The sequence below is a fragment of the Melospiza melodia genome, chromosome 8, assembly GCF_035770615.1.
Source record: "Melospiza melodia melodia isolate bMelMel2 chromosome 8, bMelMel2.pri, whole genome shotgun sequence".
Classification (NCBI taxonomy): Eukaryota; Metazoa; Chordata; class Aves; order Passeriformes; family Passerellidae; genus Melospiza; species Melospiza melodia.
Window position 1 is genome coordinate 14,246,288 of NC_086201.1, and position 22,542 is coordinate 14,268,829.

The following is a 22,542-nucleotide window of genomic DNA, read 5'->3' on the forward strand; positions in this document are numbered from 1 at the left end:
TTGCCTTAGGAGGGTTGGCTAATGTGAGAAGAGAGTGAGGTTTTGGGGATTTTTTTAAGACGTATAAGTAAAGTGGGAGAATCATTGAGTCTGTTTGGGGATTTTCATTTGTGAAACAAATGTATTTACTTTCCAAAAGCATGTTTTAAGGTTTAATACTTTAAATCGGGGACAATGTTAGCATAATGTGTTTATCCTGTAGTTCAGTGTGTTTTAATGGAAGCTGTAGACCCTCCTTTTAAGTGTATGGGAGGGGAGGCATGGAGAAGTTAACCGGGTGTCCAGATTCATTCACCTGCAATGAAAGGTGACAAGACAGGGGTGCATTTCTGCATGGTGACTTAGGCCAATAAGGCAACTGTTAGACAAAATTGCCCGTTTTGGGTGGGTCAGTGTTTGCAGAGTACATCGGTGTTGAAAGCATTCCACTTTCTGGGGGAAAAACGTGAAGCACTGTGAGTGACACTGCAAAAATTTTTTTTCTTCCCTTTAACTATCTCTCACAATCTGAGACTTCACAAATTCCCATTAACTCTCTCTGGCTGCCCTACATATCTTGGGCAGGCCGTATCAGAGCAATCATTAATTAATCCCAGGGAGAAGCACTCATCTGTGCTAGTGAATTAGATCTTCATATTCCAGCCTGCCTGCCATCCCAACTGAACTGCATGGCTCCAAGGAAAATCCAGTGGGCTTTTCTACTCATGTGACCTCCTTGACTTCAGTGTTCTTCCTAGAGAGCACTATCAAGGAATTTTTCTTCCCTATCAGGATATATTGCTTGGTTTCTGGAATTTCCCCATAGCCACGGAAATGCCATAAATAAGGGGCTGAACACAAGTAAGGGTTCTGTGAGTGATGGATGGGAGGAGAAAGGGGAAAGGCATAAAGACTGTAGAGGAAGGAGGAGGGAAAAAGAAACATCCATTCCTTGGCATTCAGTGGAGGGTAGCCCCTTCTGGTACGAAATGTATTCACAAAAAATAGAGCTGGGATAACCAATGCTCACAGACATTTTCAGCAAAGCAGCGGCTTCTGTTCACTGTTGTGTGTGTTGCCTTTCAACTAAGAATTCACATGTACCTTTGTGTGAATGGATTTGACCCCAGTTATTGAAATTCAAACTTAATTAAGCTGAAAGGAAGAAAATCTTATTAACTAAAATCAATTTTAATCTCCTCATATGCTTGTACTTTCTAAATCAAAGGAATGTTACTTTTCTTGTATTGATAGAGAGCATTAAAACATGTCTGTCTGTCACACCACACAGACAGTGGTACATTCAGTAAGCATAAGGCTTTTGCATATTGATGTTACTCTATAAACTTAATGTTAAGATTCTGAATCTTTATGTGTTAGAAAATAGTGTCTGATTAGATAGCTTTTTTTTTCCAGTATATATCAGCTTGAATTTGAAAGAAAATAATTCTGCATTTAAAGCCTTGGAGTCTTAATTTTTGTTTTTTGAAGTTAACCGTCTGACTTTTTTTGCCTTGGTATAACTATTGCTTAAAACATCAACCATTCAAAAGTCAAAATGACAAAAAAAAGAATTCAGTAGTTTTTTCCAGTTGTCAACTCATTTGGAGTTGTAGGATTAGCATATGTCATTCTTGAACATCTACTTTTTTATTTACATATTGAAGAGAAGAAACTAGATTTCCTGTTTGTTCAGATTTCCTAGCTCCCAGATTGTGTCTTGGCTTTGAATGAAGTAGTTCAATTTATTGAGATGAATAGGAAACTCTGCATTTTCAGAAAAGGCTCCTTTTGTCCAAAGCTGTCATTGTGCTTTGCCAGCCTATGGCTCAGCTATTCAGCTGATGACACCTGCCAGTCCAGTCTGCTGCCATGCTTTAAAAATCCTGGCACTGATATGTGCTCCCTTGAGAATTCCTTATGGCATGCTGTCCCTCAGGGTGTCTGTGCCCTCCTATAGCTCAGAATCCACCTTGGCAAGGGGAAAGATCTCAAGAGCAGTTAAGTACCAACCTGAGAGAAGAAGTGGCTTCAAACAGGAGAGAAACCTCCACAGGATCCAAACCCTGTGAGAGGTATGCCTGGGGTCAGCAGTCTCACAAGGAGGTGAGGGCAGAGGAGATTTAATGGAAAGCATCTTAGTGCCAGAAATAAAATTTTAAGGTTAGAGACAGCTTCTCATAGAGGATTTCTGCTGGTTAGCATTCAGAAAAATTCAGGCTTGCACTCCAGTAGCATTTGCTGTCACAGACCCCACTCTTGTTGGTGCTCCAGGCTCATATTTTTCTTCTTCTGGGACAGCAAAAACCACACAAAATATAACAACAATAATGTCTGTTCTCCCATTACAAGAAATGCTTAGATTGAGCCAAAACCAAAGGAAAGCTGGTGTGAGTTTGTATCCTTACCTCTCTAGACCTTTCCATGGGATTATGCAATTCTTTGTTGGAAATTCCTGCTACTTTTTCCTCCTGTCTGTACATTCTCTCTTGAGGCTGCTTTTCCTTCCATCATCTCTTAACAGCAAGGGAGAGCCTTTCTGTTTTGTGGCTTCTGGTTTCCTTGTCAGAACAGCCTCCTGGTCAGCCCCAGCTGATGTTCAGCCTTTCTGGTCAATTCATCTTTTTAGGGAGGAAAGGCACTTTACTCTCAGCTATGTCTTGGGGGATTTCAGTCTAATTAGAAGATTATCAGGATTTTATCACTATCCCTAGCAATTTCATTCCAGTGATTAAAAAAAAAAAAAAAAAGGACATACCAAACAGACATCCCACTCAAAGCTGAGTTCACAGTGGTGCAAGATATAGAATATCAGCATCAAACAGTTCGAAACAGGTTTGTAGAAAGATTTTCTAAACAAATACACACCCTGCTAATACCATACTAATGATACTGAAGCATTCACTTGTCTGCAGTTCAAAATGCTGCATTTTTAATAACCTGGCATCACAGGTCTCTATCTGCACTTGTATCCAATCACAACTCCCCTGAGCCAAGTAATTCCTGCTGCTGGAGATACTGTCTAAATATCCTAGATTGTATTTACTGTGCAATGCATTAAACAATCCTGAATCACTCCCAGGGGAATATTCTAGTTCACTCTGTGCAGTTGTGCTCTCCAGCAGCTCCTGGGCTGCAGCCAGGTGTTACTCAGAGAAAGCTCTGATTTGAAGCCCCCAAATATCTTGTCTAAAGAAGAACCACAGGATGTGTGTATGCAGCTTGTTGTTGGTATTTTCAGATAATGCTGTCCAGACTGGATTCACAATTGACTGTATTTTCCATTAGGCTGTATGGCTGCAAGTGCTTCCTCTCTAATTGCAGGTATTTCAATGTGTGGTTTCTCCTCATTTTGTCAGAGCAAAGCACTGACTGGGGTGCTTGATCTTGCCAGCACAGAGCAGGGTGGGAAAGGGGACTGAGACTGTCAGGGATCTTCTGAGTAGGAAGGAAGGAAAAAAAGCCTGAGGTGTTAACCAGGGTCCTTGCTTCTAGTTATTGTAAAGGTCAGAAAAGATTCCAGCATGCATTGGAACCCTCTCTTGAGAGCACGGTGTGATGGAGGTCTCGGAGCTCTTCGCTGGCATTCCCTGCAGTCAGGTTTGTAGCAGAAGTCCTGTGCTAGCACTGGTTAGTAAGTTCTGTGTTAGCACAGGTGCTTCACACCCACCACCAGTGTTTCATGGCTTTGGAGCAGCTCCCAGTGCTTCTTACTTCCCCATGTGTGTGTATGCTGTGCAGAGGGTGTTTTCTCTGCACTCTGGTTTGTGTATGCAGCAAGTTCTAGTGCATCTTCCAAACCAGTGAAGGACAAGTTGGGTCTTCTACCAATAAAAATAGATGCTGCACTTGATCCCAGACTGAAGGCACTGCTGTGGAGGCAGAATGTGTTACTAAAGTTGGTGGGATTGACTTTGTTCAGATGTTCCTATGGCACAGTGTGATCCAGCAGTGACCTGGGAGATGGGGTAGGGATTGCAATGAGCACATGTTGTTTTGAGGTGCAGGATGGCCTGTTTTGGCAAGTCCAGAAGTGAGGGGTAGAGCAGGGCAGCAGAGAAAGCATGCCTCTACAGTTGAAATCTAATTTTTCTTAAAAATTTAGAGTCTTTGGTTGAGTTTATTCAAGACTCATATCTAAAAGCTTGGTTTGCTTTGAAGATTTCAAACCTTCCATTTCCAAATCAGGCTCTTTTTAAAACCTTGGCTCTCTTTAAAGGCTATGTGCCCATGCCATTCCTTGACATTTTTAGCATTGTATAATAAACATAAAGAAACAGATATCATCCATGTGGAGGCAGTGGGAAGCTTTATGTCTTTTATCACAATTTCTCTTTCTTCTAGCAGTCTGATCAAATAAGTGGGAAGATGAGGGCAAGATAGCATTTCAGGCTTTTGCTCCAAAAAAGGTAGACTAGTGCAGTTGGGGGATTTTTTAAAAGTAGGTATGCAAGAAAATTGATTGGACATTGCATTTAATAAAAAATAAAAATGCTCAGCTATTCTTGTATGCTGTCTTCCAGTCTTCAGTAATAAATGATCTGCACAGCAGTTATTGTTCTGTCACATTTGGAAAAGTTATGGAACAGCAAAGGAAAGTAAAAAGAACTGATTCATAAAATAGATACTCTGCAAAATGTCCTTGACTTTTAAAAATATCCTTTTTTAAAAATGTCATTCAGAAACAATAGTGATACTATGGAATGTATCTCTCTACTACTTTTTTTTTTTTTTTTGGTGTTTTGTCTGTATGTGTAGAATGCTGTCAGTGAGCAATTGGTGTCTCGTGGAAGAATGGAAGGGAGAGCAAAGGTCCTGAGGCACCCAGCATGGCCCCAGGAGCCAGGAAGCCCTTAATCCACACCCAAGCAAGTCCAGTCTTGCTGCAGCTCCAGTGATGGTCAACAGCTGAGCTGCCCACAGCAGGTTTGGCTCATGGTGTGGTGCAGGGCTCCCCTAATGGCACCTGCCAACAGGCAGGAGCTGTGTGCCTGTGGTAAACTGGAGGGACTGGGCAAACTTGGGTCTGGCAGTGCTTGCCCCCAGAAATGATGTTGCTTTCCTGTGCCTCCCCTTGCCTTTAGCTTGAGCTTTCAGCACCCTCTGCTCCTGAGGGGAAGGCATGGAGCATGGGCGGCTCCACTAGCAAACACTGTAAAGGTTTTGGTGACTTGGATCATCTACTGTGTTATTCCCTCTGCCCAGGTGCTCAGTGCTGTCCTCTGCTTGTGGCAGTCCAGCTTAAAGTCTGCTCCTGCTTGGAAGCACGCCCAGAGCATGTTCATTTCTCTTGTTTCTCTTTCCAAGAAATGAAAGTGCTTGGAAGCCTGTGGATTAAGCAGGGAGGGTGTGAACTTTGAATTTTGGTGTTTCCTTTCTTTTACCTTGTTGGTGTGGCAGAGGCAGATGTCTTCCTTTGTGTTTCTTGCTGTTATACAGACACTTAATGCAGTCTGAAATCAGCTACTGCTAGGAGGGGTAGTTTTTTCCCTCCTTCCTTTGACATTCCTTCCTGTAGAAGGAGCTGCTTGGTGAAGAATCTGTATGGCTAAAAATAACATTTTAGTGTTTTCAGTGAGATAAATCCCCCTGTCAAGCTCACCACAAGCTGCACAGACCCTGGTACTGATAGAGAGGAGCTGTTCTAGCCTCACTGTCTAATATGTCATTCATCACAGCCTTGAGTATTTGCTAGTTTCAAGTAACTGTGCAATCTAGTTTGATCTATTTCACCATGAAATAAAGAGGAAACAGACATCCTCTGTTTTAGCAGGTGAGGATGCATATGTGAAAGATAATGTGGAGTCATTTAGGTATTTAAAACAGATCCAAAGCTGTGGAGGAAGCCCTACCATTTGGCCCTTTTCCCACATAAAGTGTGAATTAAATTTGCTTTCTTATATATGTCTTGTCACGTGTTTTTCTAGGGCCTGGGGGCTGCATGTTCTGCGTTAGACCAATGCATTTTATCATAACACGATTGGTTGGTGGCAGACAGATCTGTCCTGAACAGCTGGATGCATCTAATACCACCTATTTTTCACAGTTTGCCCCTGCAGTTACAGCAGATAACCCCTTTAAAAATACTAGGGATTGGAAAAGATCCTTTGGGTAACATGCGTGCTCAAAACCACACACATGCACACGCACAAAATCAGAGGTGCGGGTTGAGCAGAGATGGGATGGGGATGCAGAGGTTATGGAGTAAAAGCAGCAAGCAAAGGAAGATCTGTGGCTGGGAAGTTCTCTCAAGGTGTCTCTGGGGTAGATTTCCCTTCATCTCTTCCCCATCCTGCATAAATCACAGTGCTTCTAAAGCACAGGTTGTTTTTTTGTTTCTGCAGACAACCCCTGCATGATGTGAGTGAAGATGCTGTGCCAGTTCTTCTTATGTGTTGTACATTTTATGTGACTATAAAAATAAAAATTTATGCTCCTTGCTGCTTACTGTCTACATTTTTTCCTCTCATGTCTGCTCTGAGCAGTCATAAAAAGGTTACTTGTGCTCTAGCTAGGATTTAAGATCAAAGATTTTATTAGCTTGCAGGAAGGCTCTTCCTCCCTGTCTGCATTCAAACCAGATAATTTCTATTCTGTTAGCAGCAGGATCAAACCCTGAAAACCAATGGAAGAAGCTTCCTTTGACCTAAATGGTGCAAGGCCAAGCTTTTAGGCTCCTGTTTTGTGTGTCAAAGACTATTACTGTCACAGGAAGCATAAGCAGCCGTAGCTTTCCTGCATAGTAACAGAAGACTGTGCTTCTAAAAATTACTCTACAAAGTGCTTTTGCAGAGCAGCCTCCCCAGGGTTCTCCATCTGTTTTCATATGGAGATTAATAACAAATTGTTTGGCTAATAACCTGCTCCTTGCTATCTCTGAAATGTGACCATTTCTTTTCCTTCCCTCCCATGGACAGTTATTAGATTCCTGCCTGCCTCTGTGCACCCACGTGGGGGGCATCACTAGTATGAGATGCACAGCAATTGTAATGTTTCAGCTCCATTTCAGCTTTTAAAGGGTGAAGATTTTGGTGTGTGGCTGAAGGAACTGGTGCTGTGGACAGCTGTGTAGTGCTGAGGGCTGGCCTTATTCTTAGAAGTGGTAAAGAAAAGGAAGAGAGGAAAATGAAGCTCTTTGTACACTACTGTGATTTCTACAAGAGCCCATTTCTTGTTTGCAGCTACAGAGAAAATATTTCCAGGAAAAATGGGACTGAGGCTTGAAGCTGTTCAACTCAGCACAACTCAGCTGTGGGATGTAGGGCTGATGGTGGTATTTTGAAGTGCTGTGTTCAGAAGTTCTGGACCAGCTGGCAGGGGATATTCTAGCTGCTTCATTGGGAAACCAATAAGACAAAAATAAACATGTACTGTGAAAACAGGCTCAAGATCAGGAGGGGTCTTTTTGATCTTCAATCTGACTGCTCCCTAATGCAAACCAGAGGACTTTCCCTCTTCTAGTCAAGTATAGGTGACCAAAATTCTGCCAAGACACCCAGTCCAGATTTGGAAGTTTCCCGACAGTTTATCACCCAGTGATATACCAAGGGACACCTACCCACTTTGTTAAAACACCTACCTAACATCTGCCTTTTTGCATCTTTCAGCTTTTTATCTTGCTATATCCTCCTCTGCTGGGTCATAAGGATCTCCTACATACTTTTGGTTTTGATGTAGGCAGACTGACATCAGATGTTACCTTCTTGTGCCTTAAACAGAATAATCTGAGCTCCTTCACTTCCTTATCCCAAGGGTTTTGCCGCAGCCACAGCAGCAGTGCTTCTTAGGGGCTTGTCCCCCATGGCCCATTCCCTCTCCTTTTATCAGCAGGAGAAGAAATTGAGCTGCCACTCTCAGATTACCCTGCTGTGGAGGTGTTTCTTGTCCTGGTGGTAACTCACAGAGGCAGTGGCTGCCATAGTGGGGTGGGAACATCAGACACAGCAAGATAACTTGGGGATCATGGGCATCTTCTGGTCATTAATCAGGGTCTGTCTGTGTGGTGAGCACAAGAACAGGACACAGATTGCCAGTGCCTGTCTAGGAGAGATTCAGGAGGGATATCACCTTCACAGTCAAGGCTGACATAGTCCTGTGGGCTTTGGCATCACACTGAGAACTGACATTAGCTTATCATCCACTGTCAGTTTAAGCAAGGCCACAGCTGGATCAACTTTAAGGAAGAAAAAAATAAGCCCAACTACAAATATTTGCCTGTAGCTTTTGTGTTATTTTTAAATGTTACTTGTAAGTGATCCCCTTCTCAAGTCAGTAGGGACTGAACATGGAACTACAGCCAGGAACTTTGGGAATCTAATCAACTACTGTGTCTCCAGACTTCTAGTAGATTATTCCAAAAGTGATGCTTTTGGTTTCTCTGTTTCCAGGCCTGTTTTCCTCACTTTTGGAAGCAGAATCTCACTGTTGTCTCAGGGGCTCATTAGGTTCAATCACATAATTTCAAGGGTTTATAGATGCAAAACATGAAGTTTTACAGCTGATTTTCAGAGAAAAATATTAGAGTCTATTGTACTTCCTGAATGAATTTACTACAAAGAGTGAGTTTATTCCATTGCATAAAATAATTCCATTTACCCCTAAAGGCATTAAAACAAAAACAAAACAAAACAAAACAAAAACCAAGCAAACAAAAAAGCCAACAAACAAAAGCTTACATGAATTTGTTTTCCAGTGTGTCTGCTAATTTAGACATGCATATTTTATGGCAGGTTTGATGGCAACAGACTCCTTCCAGCCATGCTGCAGAGCTAAAAGTATTGTCTGCCCAGTAATTTAGAAGTAGTCTGATTTCTAGGGTATACTGAATTTTGAGGGGGTTTTTAAGTCCATTTTATGTGTCTTCTGATCACCAGGGAAGATTTATTTTCTCTAATGCACAAAAATAATCTGAATTGTTGAATTCTTCGAAGCTCCATAGAGCCAAATGGGCACAGTCTTAGGTGTTAAAGTGATACAATTACAAGTTTTGTGTGGGTATGGTGTGTTTAAGTGTGAGCATACCAGGCATAAATAGTTGATCTAAAGTTCTGCACAAAATTTCAAAACAGACCAGCAAAATCTTAGATCTGTGGGAAGACCAGGACCATACTGCCAAATTTAAAAATGCTTAACTTTTTTCTGTCATCCTTTCAAGTAAAACTATTTCCCAACATTATGTAGGCTGTAAACTGTGATACTTGTGTTTCTTAGTTTCCTGTTAAAGGAAAGACTCAGTTACTAGGTAGAAGCTTAACTATTGGTCAGTTGCATTTTTTTAAATACAAATGTTCACGTAAATGTTCAACAGAGCTCTTCAGAGTTGTTAAAATGTTATTCATTGTATTCAGATTTGTACCTAAATGCTTCATGAATACTTGGCACAGTCACTTTGCTTAAATGTTATGAAATCTGAGAACCATTAATCCTTTTTCCATATTCATGGAACAGGATTTGCCTGCCTCGATGCATGTTTAATTATGTTTTTACTTAGGCAGCTTTCCCATGGATGACAGTTTCACTTGATATCGCTGTTAACTTTGCTTGAATGAGGAGCAAAAATTGATTTTTGCTAAAAAGATTTGTGAACACTTGTGTTGTTTTCTCTGCACAAGCAGAAGAATTTGCTGTGGTTCCCAATTCCCTCTCCACCAAAGTCATCTTAATCATAATTTTGCTTTAAATCCCCTGTATATTCTGTATTTTTAAAGTATGGCAACACTACATATTGCTAAATTGTTAAAGTTTGAAACATCACTCATTTTGACATAATTTGATTAATTTTTGTAATGTCTTTGCAGAAGGGAGTAAATCATTAGAAGCTCAAAATGAGAAAGGCTAGCACCAATATAGCTGTTGTAATGCTGGACAAGCACAGTGTTCATGTTGCAGTTGTCTCTAGGCCAGTCCCTTAAATCGGTCAACTTCTTTTTCATCTATGGTTTCAGTCCTTTATTCTGATGCCTTTGGGCCAAAACTATTGTCTTCTGTTTGTTTCCAGCATTGCAGAGGAATGTTAAATTCATCCAGTAAGCTGGCTATGTTTAATCCCTTCTTATAAAGGTTAATACTCTTTCCAGTAGCTTTGGTTTGTTCTAGTGAAAACTGGACCCTAAGAATCAAGATAGATTAGAAACCACAAAACACGTAGGCATGTAAGAGAATTGATTTTCAGGACAGTAATAGAGATCTTCAGATGACATTTAAACCAGTTGGAAGTAACTCTTTTGAGGATAATTCTGCCAATCTTTTCTACTTGGTAAGACAAAGACACTTTTTCAGCTTTCTCTCTCATTTTAGGCTGGGAATGGAGTGCATAGTTTGGATACCAGCAGTGGGACATCTTACCAGAACAAAGCATCCATGGGACCATTGTTAATCAATGACTTCTAAGTGCAGGATTGGTGCTGTTGGATTGGAAACAGGTGCTACAAGATGCCAGGTGAGGTGACTGAGAGCAGCAGCGGGATGGAGGAGACTGTGCAGAAAGACAGCAAGTCTGGAGGCCAGAGCCCTCGCTGTGGCACAATGAGAAGGGCTGTGGCAACCACTGTCACCTTTGATGGGGAAGCCACTATGGACCGCAGGAAAAAGAAGAAGAAAGAGTCCCGGCCCGAGTCAATAATCGTGTATCGGTCCGAGCATGACAATAAGGTGGAGGAAGAACAGGCAGATGAAGAAGGAGGGGAGAAGAGCTCTGAGGAAGGCTCCAAGTTCCTGGGTCAGTCTATGACAGATGGTATGTAGTCCTGAGAACACTCACTTCACATAAGCTTTTTTGATGCCATCATGCTCTAAGGTCAAATGGAAGTGACTGTGGGCCCAACCCTCTCCAAGACTGCAGGCAAGGAGAGCTTGAGTTCATATATTAAAATGCTCTGAAACAGAAAGCATTCCAGGCTGATTTGGGATGTCACCTGCAGTTCTTTGCAAACTTTGGTTATTGCTACAGTCTTAGTTTTAAATGTATGTGCTGGTTGGGGTTGATGTGCTGGTTGCAGTGCTATGCATGCATTAAGCCAATGATGTCCTTCTAAGCCGTGATCAAGCCGCTGTCCATGCCTGAACAACTGCCTGTAAAGTGAAAGGATGGAAGCAGATGGAGTTAGTGGCTCTACCTTTGATAGGGAATTTAACTTATTATCTAGGATTTGCTGTTGCCTTCTGTTTGCATGCACTCAGCACGGCTTCCTCTTGAAGGTTGATTATTTGACAAGGTCATCACGGGGCATCTTCGAGTCACTTTCACTTCTGCTATCTGTCCTGGATGCCCTTGCAGGAAGAAGTGTGGAAGGCAGGTCCTGTGGCTAAATACTCCAGTGAGTCAGCAGTGCAGGCTGAGAGGGGCTCAAATGCTCCTGGGCCACCAGCTACACCAGGTGCCCCCATGATCCCAGACCTATCATTACTTGCCTGCTGCCTTCCTACTTTTTTGCAGCCCTTCAAGCTGCTCAGCCTCTTTTTAAGAGTTTCTGAAGACCTTCTTCCAAGCTAGTCAGAATTAAGACCAGGAGGAAATATGCTGTAGCCCCAAAGAGGAGTTTATGGCCAGTACTACTGCATGGCCCATCCTATACCAATGTCACTTGAAAGCTAAAGCAGACCCTTTGTAGCTTTAACACATATACCAGCACTGTCCAGTTTGGTGCCTCTACTGATCTCTTAAAATGCAAAAATAATTTTATGATAGTTTGTTAAGTTGTTCTAAACTTCAAAAATTAATTTGGATTGAGCTACAATGCAAATGTAAAGTGAAATATTAGCTATTCAGGTATAATTCCATGTGTGGATGTGCTTATTCCAAAACAACAGTCTCAGTGATATTTATCTAATTAATCCCAAGTGTCCATGCTGTTCAGGAATAAATCCATGAAGTAAACAGAGAAAATATGTATACCATTTTCAATTGAGTTACTCTGTCTCATTCTCTCTCATTCTCCTATACTCTTGCAGCACTTTCCCTTCACGTATTTTCCCTAGTGGAGATACTAGAGTTTTCTCCCTTGTGATTTCTATCATTTGGAATTCCTGTCATTTTCCTCATTAGCTCTTCTTCCATTTTCTTTTGTGGTAATTTTCTTCATACTGCATTGCTTCTTGTCTTCCATCTTTTAAAATCTGATTCTAAATACAACTCCATATGTACTATCTAATTGTCTTTGGGGTCTTTGAAGATTTACACAAAATACTTTGTACAGCAAATAAATCTGATGTAGATGAGTTTATCTGTGTTGTAGGTGTCTGGAACATGCCTTTAGACAGCCGCTATGTCACCTTGACTGGAACAATCACCAGGGGAAAGAAGAAGGGTCAGATGGTGGACATCCACGTCACCCTAACAGATAAAGAGCTGCAGGAACTGGCTAAGTCAAAGGAACCTCCTAAAGAAGATGTACCTGAGAAGAAGAAGAAATGTGATGTTGGGCTAGACAGAGGACCTCACATTGTCCTCTGGACCATCATCTGCCTCCCCGTCATTTTTGTAGTGTCCTTCGTGGTTTCATTCTACTATGGAACCATTACATGGTACAACATCTTCTTGGTGTATAATGAAGAGAGGACCTTCTGGCACAAAATCACCTTTTGTCCCTTTTTGATTATCTCCTACCCAATTATAATTATGGTTGTTTCTTTCTCCCTAGGCCTGTATTCAGCTGTAGCCCAGGTAGCATGGTCCTTTGGGTACTGGTGGCACGCTGTCAGGGATATGGAGAAAGGATTCTGTGGCTGGCTCTGCAGCAAGCTGGGCTTGGAAGATTGTTCTCCATACAGCATTGTTGAGCTACTTGATTCTGACAATATCTCAGGTAGTCTCTCTGGCAAGAGCTCTGCACAGGGGGTTGACACCTCAGCAGTCTGAGCCTTTGTCCTGGGTGATTATTTTGGTCATACACCAGTGTTCTCACCTAGAAAATAACACACTGATTTTTTAAAAAAATATATATACATATTTAAACACAAACTTAATGAATAAAATATTGGGCTGAGAGTCCTCTTTAAATGTCACAGAATGCAAGAATGCTAGCTTCACATGCTCTGGGTGGGGAGGTGCATGGCTTTCCAAGGATTTGTCATGTGTTGTAGCTATGTACAGCTTCTGGGAGTTGTAAGAAAATCCAGGTCTGCAGGGCTCTGGCTGTTTGTGGAGTAGCAGAGACATATTATGAAAAGTCCACTTCTGTCAAGGTAGACTTTACTTTTCATCAATAGGAAATAGTAGTGACCTATGACACAGTGAAAAGAAGTCTCTGCTCGGGGGATGAACTTGAAGAGATAGGAACCCATTCAGAGGTGAAGGCTAAATTGCAAAATGTGTGATGTTCCTGCAGTTTTCTTAGAAAGGTTCCTTTCCCAGTCCTTCCAACAAGAGCAGCTAACTTAGGCAGGGGAGGACAGCATAGCTGCTAACAAATCAAGTGAGTTCTGCACTGACCTGAAACAGCCCCATCCCACGATGGAAGAGCAGAGCTTGCTTTGTAATGTGGTGTGGGGGGACCTGATGAGGCTGTCACCAAGAACCCTCAGGTGCTCAGATAGGCGCTTGGAACACCTCTGCACTGGATCTCTTGTTATGTGCACTGCTAGGGAGGAATGATCTACAGGAGTCATTGTGCACTGCACTGTGTGCAGTGCAAACAGGTGTATTTTAGGGAGGAAACACCTGCTCTAAGGAGGTGCCTGCTCCTAGGGAGGGGACAATCCATTTACATCTCACTGCAATGCAGGTGTGGACTTGCAGCACCTGGATTTAGAGGTGGAGTTGAAGGCACTTAGGATGCAAAGGGCTCTGAAACAAGTTATTCTGGTTTTCAAGTTGCTCTTATGGAAGAGCTGTTGGATCTCCCCTTTCAGAATGGGGGAGTCCAGAAGTTCACGCCTATCCGTGCCTCTGGAAATCTGTGTCGCCTTCCCCACCCCATCCCCCTTCCTGTTTAATTATGTGGAAGAGCAATGGATCGTACGTCCTCCTCCCCTCATGTCTCATTTTTGTAATGGGTTTCCCTCCCTTTTGGATTTTTCATGGCATCATAGCAGGCTCCCTGACCAGGCTGAGGTGGCCACCATAGGCTGAAGAAATTTTAATTGTTTTTTAAAAAAATTACTAGGAGAAAAGTTCTTTATTCTAAATCATCTATAGGGGTTTTGGCCTAAGAAGGAGATGAGCAAAATAAAAGTGTAGCAGATTCTAATGGGGACTGAGTAACATATCTGAAACATAGTTAATTTTCTCAGTGTTCCACTGCTGGTGCTGCTGGAAAGTCTGTGAGGCCCAAGCCAGAGGAGCCCACCATTTGCTTGCATGTAGGTAGGTAAGTGTGACATGCAGTCTGTCAGCTGCACAGTCACTCCTGTCTCTGTAGTGTCTCATTTCCCCAGTCTCCCTATCGGGGGGAGGGAACTGCTGCTCTACTTTTAGGATGGTAAAAAGAAACCATTCAGAAGCTGGATTTCACAGAAACTAATTCTTTGTGTTGCATTTTAAGGTTGAGCTCAAGACTACACTGACTGTCCTGGTTAGAGCATCTGGGAACTGGTGATGTATAAACAAATTCCATCTGATCCTCTAGTCCTGACACTGGGAAATAAGTAGTTCCTGCTGCATCCTTGGTCCCTGGGAGGTCAAAGGAGCCTCTTAGCATTGGCTGAAGGCTCAACAGTAAATAATGCACAAGCCAAATATCAAGAGCAGTCTTGGCCCCAAACTTAACTGGGAAAGCAGTGGTGCTCCCTGGGCACAGGTAGAGCCAGGCTGTGTTTGTTGCTTCCTACTATCATTTTTTACTGGTGAAGTCTTTCAAAGCAATTACCAACTTCCAGAAAAAAAAAAATAAAATAGACCCCAATCTGTGAGACAACATCAGGTAGTTTAGTGGGATTCAAAGAGGCTGACATATGCCTGGGACTGGTTCAAGCAGTGAAATGCCTTTCACAGGCCTGTTCCAATCAGGCAGGCTGATATGCCTCTGAATTAATGGAGATGCTGAGGATAAGCCATGCCAGTGCTGGCAGGCTGTAGTGACCCAGTGCAGCCACTCTCCACATGGAAATTGCAGGCTCCCACATGGCTGGAGGATGGGAATAAGTGATGCTTAACAAGCATTAAGGAAAAGGAAGGTTCACTGGCAAGTGTTCTCACGCTTTGCCTAAAGGGACGCTGCTGGCATGAAAGGGATGGATTGTGTATCTTGGCCCCAACATGCAGCAGACAAGTTTGGGGAAAGGATGGCTGGCAAGTGTGTGTGCACTGCTGCAGAGGGACAAACCCAATTCAGCTGTCACTGCCAAACAGCAGCTGTTCAAGGCTGGGGTCAGTAGCACAAAGAGCCTTCAGCTTACAGAGGGCTCGAATGATAAATACCAGCTCATTACAGAATACATCCACGTGAAATGTCTGCTGAGCTGCAGGATTTGCTTTCAGGATTGCTAACAGCCCTCTGGAGTGGAGACAAAACGAAATCTGTGCCTCTCACTGCTACATAGACACAAAGGAGCATCACAGGAGTCATAGTACCCTCCCTCTGCAGTGCAGCTGTGCTTCTGGGTTTGGAGGTCACATTTTGGGGGATATGCTGGGACAATCCATCATGTGTTTTCTACTTCTTTACACTTAACTAAGCTTTCATTGGCTCTGCTAAATTCAAGGCATTCTGTCATTGATTTTGGTGGGGGCTATTTAAGCTTGGGGTTAGTTCTGGTGCTTGGGGTTAGTTTTGGTGCTATTTGTAAAAGTTTAATTCAGACTTTTCTCTAAGCAGCTGGATAGCTTTCTCTCTTGCCCATTGTCCTCTGTAGCAGTTTGCCTGTTGCAAAATATATAATAATTATCAATTGTTGTAATAGAAAAAAGCACAAGTTTTTGTCTTGTCCAACCCTGCTTTCAGAATCAAGTAATTTCTGCTTATGTGCCACTGTCAGACTGCAGGGAATTCCAGTTATTCTGATTGTTGAGTGTGTTTCTGGCTGCTCTAGTCTGGATGTTTTTTAATTAAAGATACTGTTTGCTGATTGTTATTTTTAATTGCATTCCTCTTTCCCATCCTTGCTGGCCTGGGTGGAGAATAAAGATGTATGTGGCTTTACAGAAGTGTTGCTCTCATGCTTCTGTTTTACTTTGTGTTAAAATCAGTGGTGTGGAATGGACACAGTCATTCTGTGCTGATAATTGATTAGAATTCCTTGTGTTTGAAAATCCACTTTAAAGTGTGTCTGAAACAGGTCAAAGTTCTATCCCTTGTTAAACAGGGCCTATCTAGAATTGTCATACATCTCTGGGGCCTGGGTTCTTTATTTTTACTTCATAGCTCACAAATGAAAACTTTTGATTTAATTTTACACATTGGGTGTCTGTTTAGCTTTAGCCACAAGGATCTACAGCAGGGGACACACTTCCATACCAAAACAGGAAGTACTATTAACTCTTCAAACATGGTTTGTGTGTCTGTGACTTGGAGCTGCTATTTAAAGCTGTGCTGGGAAGATTTCTTACAACTCTTGGATACTTCAGGCATGGCTCCGATAAGTCAAAGGAGAATCCACCAGCAGAGTTCTTCAAGGTGCCTAAATGTTAAATGACACCTTTGGATGTCTCACACATAGTCTTATTACAGCCCTACCCTCCTGCTTGTGCAGGGAAAACACTTATTTAAAATCTTTCTTCTAAGAAGGAGAGATGGATCTTCAAAAAACCCAAACAAAATTCCTAGCTGAGGGGTAGCACAGCTTCAGTAAAACAGCTCTTTGAGCCAAAAAGCTACCTGTAGGAAATTCCCTCAAACTGGAAGTGCAACAGCTGAAATAGCAGGAAGGTGCTTTTGGTTTGATGCCCGCTGCAAGCATGGCCAAGGGAACAGAATTACATATGTGGCAGATGTATGCTGGGGACTCCCCACCACTTCACCCAATGAAAAACATAACAAAGGACACTCAGCTTCCTGTGAGATGGGCCCAGAGAATTAGCTCTTTAGCCTTTGCAGTTCTCACTTCTGAGGTGCAAGGTAATCATTTGATAAGATAATGGTTATCAGTGAGAAACTCCTATGGAAGATCTCTGCACCAGGCAAAGCACACCTGTGTGACTACCCCATGTACCTCACCAGGGGAGAGGAGGTGCTAATTCTGCCTGCTGACTTACCCACCCCATTCAGTTTCTCTGAGGACTGAAACAATAACAGCATAAATGTGCTTTTATCCACTGTAAGTCCATCGAATTCACCCTTCTAGTCCCTCCAGCCTGTGCTTTGAATCCTAAGGTCAGGATCCTGCAATTCCTCATTGAGATTATCAGCAGAGGCTGCACAATGGATCCTCATAACCACTCCCCACAGGTACCTTTCGGAAGCTGCAACCACTAGCTAAAAACAGCCACTCCAATGTGCTCTTGAACACTGAAGCATGCAATTACACTAGCATCACAGAGAGAAAATAAGGATGCACAGAGCACAGTTCTGCACTGTGATGGACACAATTTGGCTCAACATTTATGCAGCCCCTTTTTGTCCCAGGCAGTGAATTATCTATGAGATCAGTGCCCTCCCTGCTTCTTTCCAAGCATTTGGCAATGTGAGGCAGTTGTGTTATAATGTGTTTCCATCCCTAGATTAGTCCACGCACATTTATTCCCTGAATGGAAAAGGGAACTCAAAAAAAAAGAAAAAAAAAAAAAAAAAGAGAGCTTGAATCAAATTCAGGAAGGGCGAATCCACTTGGAAACACAACTTTTCAATTAATTTGGTGAATTAGAATAGACATTGTGTTTGCTTGTCTTAACTACTAAAGCATGATTTCTCTTCCAACAGGCAGACAGTTAATGGTGAGGGAGGGCTTGTGGTTGTGTGTTAGGTCCAGGTAAATTACCAGGGGGCTCAAAAATCCCCAAAGCATCCTTCCACATAACAGGTGAAGTGTGATTGCATACAAACAAGCAGCACAGAGAAATGAGGCTTGAGGGTCTGTCATGTATCCCCCTGCTCACCCAGTTCCATTAACTTGCAGTTCTCCTAATCTCATGTCATTACACGGTAGCTGAAGTCTGTCAGAATGCATTAACATACAGAGAATGCCTGAGTCAGCCCAACAATGCATTTTTCCCATGTTATAAAAATGCCCTTGCTTTTAGTGTGCTAAAACATAGAACCTTATTCCCAGAGTACAGCAGCTAAAATCCATTGTGGTTTGTATCCACTGAAATTAGATATTCCATGGATAAATTTGACCTGGAGCCCCTTCAGATACAAATCTTAGATGTGATCGCCTTGTCCCAGCCATTTCTTCCAGGTGCACACTTAGCTTTACAAGATAAAAAAGGATAACTACTGATTTTGATAATCTATTCTGCCTGCAAATAGGATAAACCCCCACTTCCCAGGCAACATGTTCCCCCAGAGCATGGTTTATTACAAGTTCCTCCAGCACTAACGTACATTAAGACAAGTATATTTGAAGGTGCCTTAGACTATCTTCATATATATGCCAAATTCTTTCTGTTCCCACAGTGATAAGGTAAGACAATCAATTATTTCTACTACAAAACACCATCAAACCAGCTCATTAGGATATAACACAAATATAGCTTAATTGATTCTAGTCTGATTATCTGAATAACCTGCAGTTGTGATCTGAACACCCCAAATATCATAAATAAAGGGAATGGTTTTTATAGTGCCAGTGCTGGGCATGAATCCAACAGCTCCTGGGGTAGTCAGCCTAAGGAGAGCATGCATTTTATTCAGTCTTTCTTTCTAAAATACAATCTTGTCCTGAAGTATCAAAGTGTCAGTTTCTAATGATGTACTTAAATGTATTTGTAGTGAGATGCCCTTATAATTGCAGGCAATTACTAGAATATCCTTCCATGATAAGGGAGATTTTCCTTAACATTTTATCCACAGAAAAATGACATGCAGAATTAATAAACACAAGCAATTTTAACCTTCATTAATTTATTCAAATGAGCTCCTCTGTGACCTAAGAAAGGAGCAGAAATAATTCGTAGCATCTCCATGTAGTAAAGAAAAAAGTGAAATATTTACTATAATGAGCAGTATCATCCCAAGGCACACAGTGTCACTGACAATGGTGGCTCAGTTCTCCCTAAATGTGTGTTGGTGGAGCTGCCTTCAGTGACTCACAGTGATTACAGCACTGGCTTGTCTCTAATGCAATTAAACACCGCTGGAGCAATGGACTCTAATATTGAAACAGGCTCCAAGGCAAAAGTTTCACGTCATGGTGGTGACTTCAGCCAGCCCCATGATTACAGCAGGATTGCTCTGAGGCTCCAGTTCCACCCTAAAACCAAGTCTGTTTTGTTGGCTAAATTTGCCATTTATTTCAATAGAACGTTATAAAAAATTAAAGGTCTGTCTTGAATGTCTAGTACAAAAAGAAACCTGCAGAACTCATCATCTTGATGACTTCCTTCCAAGGAATTTCTGTGAAACAATAAAATAACTGACAGGGAAAACTTGAAATTATTCTTCCCCTGCCTCTACACTGTCATATATCTGCTAGTGTAATGGGTTAACATCAATTTACACAAATAGAAACTAAACCTAATCCCTTGTTTCCTCTCAAATATAAGCTCCCTCCTTCACATTGCTGCTTTGTCCCTCAAAGCTGTGCAAACAGGGAACTCACAAGAATTAAAACATGACGTCCCCTCCTCAATGCTGCAATGCTCCATTTTGAAAGTGCAATTAAAGCAAATATTTTTCAAAAGATCCAAAATTTCATCCTTTCAGTCTGATTCAATCTGCTTCCAGGTGCAGGCAAACAGATAGAAATTTAAAATGGGATCCTCTCAGCTCAGAAAGAGCCTTGTTTGGCAGCTGAAGATTCCTCATCCCTTCCCACAGTTGAATGGATAAGGAACAAAATCCTGTGCTGCACGGATTAAATTAGATTATTAGCCAGCCCCTGTGTGTGTGTGTGCATGCAAACACGCACGATGCCGGTGAGGGCAGGATGAAACTAAAGGGGAGGATACTAAAGGCTTATCCGTGTGCATCTGCTAAGCAAATCCTTCACGCAGCGAGTTATCCCAGCTCGCTTGTCCTGAACAATCTGCTGCATGAAAGCGCTTTGCAGAGCCCCTGCAAACACAGCTGCAGCGCTCATGGCTGCCAACAAAGGCACTGCACAGGCAGCGGTGTGATACAGGCTGCCACACAAAGCGCGCCGGGAGAGCGAGATGGAGGAGATGCTGCTTCTGCCACAACCCCAGCTGAAACAGCAGCAGCCACTTGGTACTTACCACCTCTTAATAAGACACTGGCTTTAACATTTTTCCAAACACTATTTGATGCACGTCTGCTGGGCTGTTGCTTCCCTCAAAGTACATATACCTGACACGATCTCTCTGGTCTTCTGCAGGAACCCAGGTGCTCTGGAGTTCAGTTGAGCCCAACTATTTCTATTTGTTTGAAAGAAAGCCAGACCCTACATAGGCAGATAGCCCTACAAAACGTAACAAACAAATAATTTGTTGTAACAGATTTAACAACTAATCCAGAAAAGTCTGCCAGAGTTGTTTCCACTGCAGACACATGTCTGGGGCTTTTCAGTTACCTAGCAGTGGGAAATATTTGGCCACTTGTGATACCAGGCCGAGTGGCTCTTGCATCACTGCCTGCAGAAATCCTTTGGCTAATCCACGGATTTAGAACTTGTGAAGCAATCCTAAACCAAAGGTAAAATGCAAGAGCACATGGTTTCTTGCTGCTGTTATTACCTAATTTCTGCCAGATTAATGCGCAGAAATTCATCTCCAGTGCGGCAGTGCTTGCTGGGTGACGCTCCCTACTCCGGCGGGCTACAGAGCTGCCTCTGCCTGGTGTCTGGGATCACGTTGCCCTCCAGTGGCTGAACTGAAAAATGGGGATAAAAGGCCACTGCAGTACTTCTCTCTGTTTTAGAAATGCACCCAGAGAGGTCTGGATGAAATTGCCATGGAAATACTAAGAACTTATGTCATGCTAATTCTTAATATATGAATATAAAACAAATCCTACCCTTCCTTCCTATTCCTCGTAGGTCTGCAATCTGGAACCATCTTCATCCTCAGGATGGCATGCTACTCTTTCTCTGGCATGCCAGGCTTATACAGTGGGCCATAGGAGAATGTTTAGTGAGAAGCACATACAGCGTTTTAGTTTGTCCTTATGCTTGAGAGTGTGGTCAAACCCCACTTTCACAGATTACACAAAGCAATCTCCCAATAATACATACCACTGAAATGTATACATTCTTCTCAAAAATACTTTTGGGTTTTTGTTTTTCCAATAACATGTGACAACAAAAGCACAATATTTTAAAATATGCAAAAGTTTAAAAAAGCTCAGTGCTCCTCAGAGCTGCCCCTTGCAGATGATTTTTTTTGAACACTTAACACAATGAGGCACTTTCTTGTTTTCATTATAGTGCAAGAGATTGTTATCATTACATTACAAGGGTTCTATATTGGTAGAATTTCATACCTCCTTGATGTTTCTTGTAGGCAGCTCCTCTATGCACTGACTCTTCCTTGCCCCCACAGCAGCCATCTGACTACAGTTCCCTCAACCCACCAATGCACTCTTTTATAACACTCTTCTTGTTGGCTACAGCTGTGGCCTGTTAAAAATCAAGCCTGCTCCTAATCTTTAATAACTAACCCAGCTGCAACTGTTTAGGGGATAAGATTATATTCTATACTGCCTTATATTCTATCCCCCTACATTTTCTGTTTTGAAAGTGAAGCTCCATTCACAAATGCCTGTGAGTGCTCAACATTTATGCAGATCTGACATATCTCAAACTGAGCACTAAGAAAATGTGATTCACACAACCAGTGGTTACTGGTGAGGGACTTGGTTCAAGTGATACCTATATCAGATTACTGCCAATCTGCTGAACAAAACCAGACTTTACTTCTTATAGTGCCATTTAGTTACCATAATCATAAGAATTTCCTCTTTCACTCTCTGCCTCCAAATTTTTGGAACAAATGAGGCAAGAGTTCTCATGACTCCTTCAGTACACAGCCCTAACTTTATCCCAATATATATTGAAATAGATTATGACATTGTCAAAAAGTACCCGGTCCTGTAGTTGAATCTGTATCACAGCCTAGAGAAATACTTGGTTAAGGTTGGAAAAGAAACATTAATGTCAGAATTTCCTGTTATTTTGGAGCTGGACTTTTGCAACTTTAATATTCTCTTTACTTCTTACAGAAAAACAAATAAATTTTAAAAATGAAATTACATTAAATAGTCTTCTCCTGACAGTTACATGAGACTCAGCTGGGATGAAACCTTTGGACCCACAGCATATGTTTCTGCCTTTTGAGCTAATTAAATAATTGACAGCTGTGGAAGACTGTCCATTTACAAAGGTCATCTGCAATCAGGCAGCAACACAATTAACATCAGCAGCAAAAAGTGATTAGAGATAAAACAGGAAATGTCAGAGCTTTTGCAGTGGAGATGTTTTCAAATCAGCTGAGCCAGGTGAATTCCATCCAAGGCAAATATAAAACTGGCCAAAGCAAGCTTTAATGATTTCCCTTGAAAGTCATGTGTGAGATTA

The 22,542-nt window shown here is 42.1% G+C and overlaps 1 protein-coding gene and 1 long non-coding RNA gene across 5 annotated transcripts; one reads left to right on the forward strand and one right to left on the reverse strand.

Annotated features, from left to right (window-relative positions):
• Nucleotides 1-8,520: 8,520 nt before the first annotated feature.
• Nucleotides 8,521-21,515, reverse strand: LOC134421216 (uncharacterized). Of its 2 annotated transcripts, XR_010028548.1 has the most exons (3): nucleotides 21,450-21,514; nucleotides 20,705-20,840; nucleotides 8,521-12,881 (listed from the first exon to the last, which is right to left on the reverse strand). It is a non-coding gene; the product is annotated as an uncharacterized LOC134421216 (long non-coding RNA). The 2 variants fall into 2 exon arrangements; XR_010028549.1 differs by lacking the exon at nucleotides 20,705-20,840 and having other exon boundaries at nucleotides 21,450-21,515.
• On the forward strand, nucleotides 9,700-16,060 carry TMEM169 (transmembrane protein 169). 3 transcript variants are annotated; one of them, XM_063161853.1, is made up of 4 exons: nucleotides 10,411-10,714; nucleotides 12,213-12,782; nucleotides 14,209-14,281; nucleotides 14,460-16,060. In XM_063161853.1, exons 1-4 carry the CDS (start codon nucleotides 10,411-10,413, stop codon nucleotides 14,479-14,481), a joined length of 969 nt encoding a protein of 322 aa, XP_063017923.1. In that variant the 3' UTR covers nucleotides 14,482-16,060. The 3 variants fall into 3 exon arrangements, 2 of the variants coding, with proteins under 2 accessions (XP_063017924.1, XP_063017923.1); XR_010028547.1 differs by having other exon boundaries at nucleotides 12,213-14,281; XM_063161854.1 differs by having other exon boundaries at nucleotides 9,700-10,714; nucleotides 12,213-16,060.
• Nucleotides 21,516-22,542: the final 1,027 nt, after the last annotated feature.

Coding starts and splice junctions, on each gene's coding strand:
- TMEM169 (XM_063161853.1), top strand. CDS start 10,411: ATGCCAGGTGAGGTGACTGAGAGCAGCAGCGGGATGGAGGAGACTGTG. Junction 12,783..14,208: donor TGATTCTGACAATATCTCAG/GTAGTCTCTCTG, acceptor TAATTTTCTCAG/TGTTCCACTGCTGGTGCTGC. Junction 14,282..14,459: donor CACCATTTGCTTGCATGTAG/GTAGGTAAGTGT, acceptor TTGCATTTTAAG/GTTGAGCTCAAGACTACACT.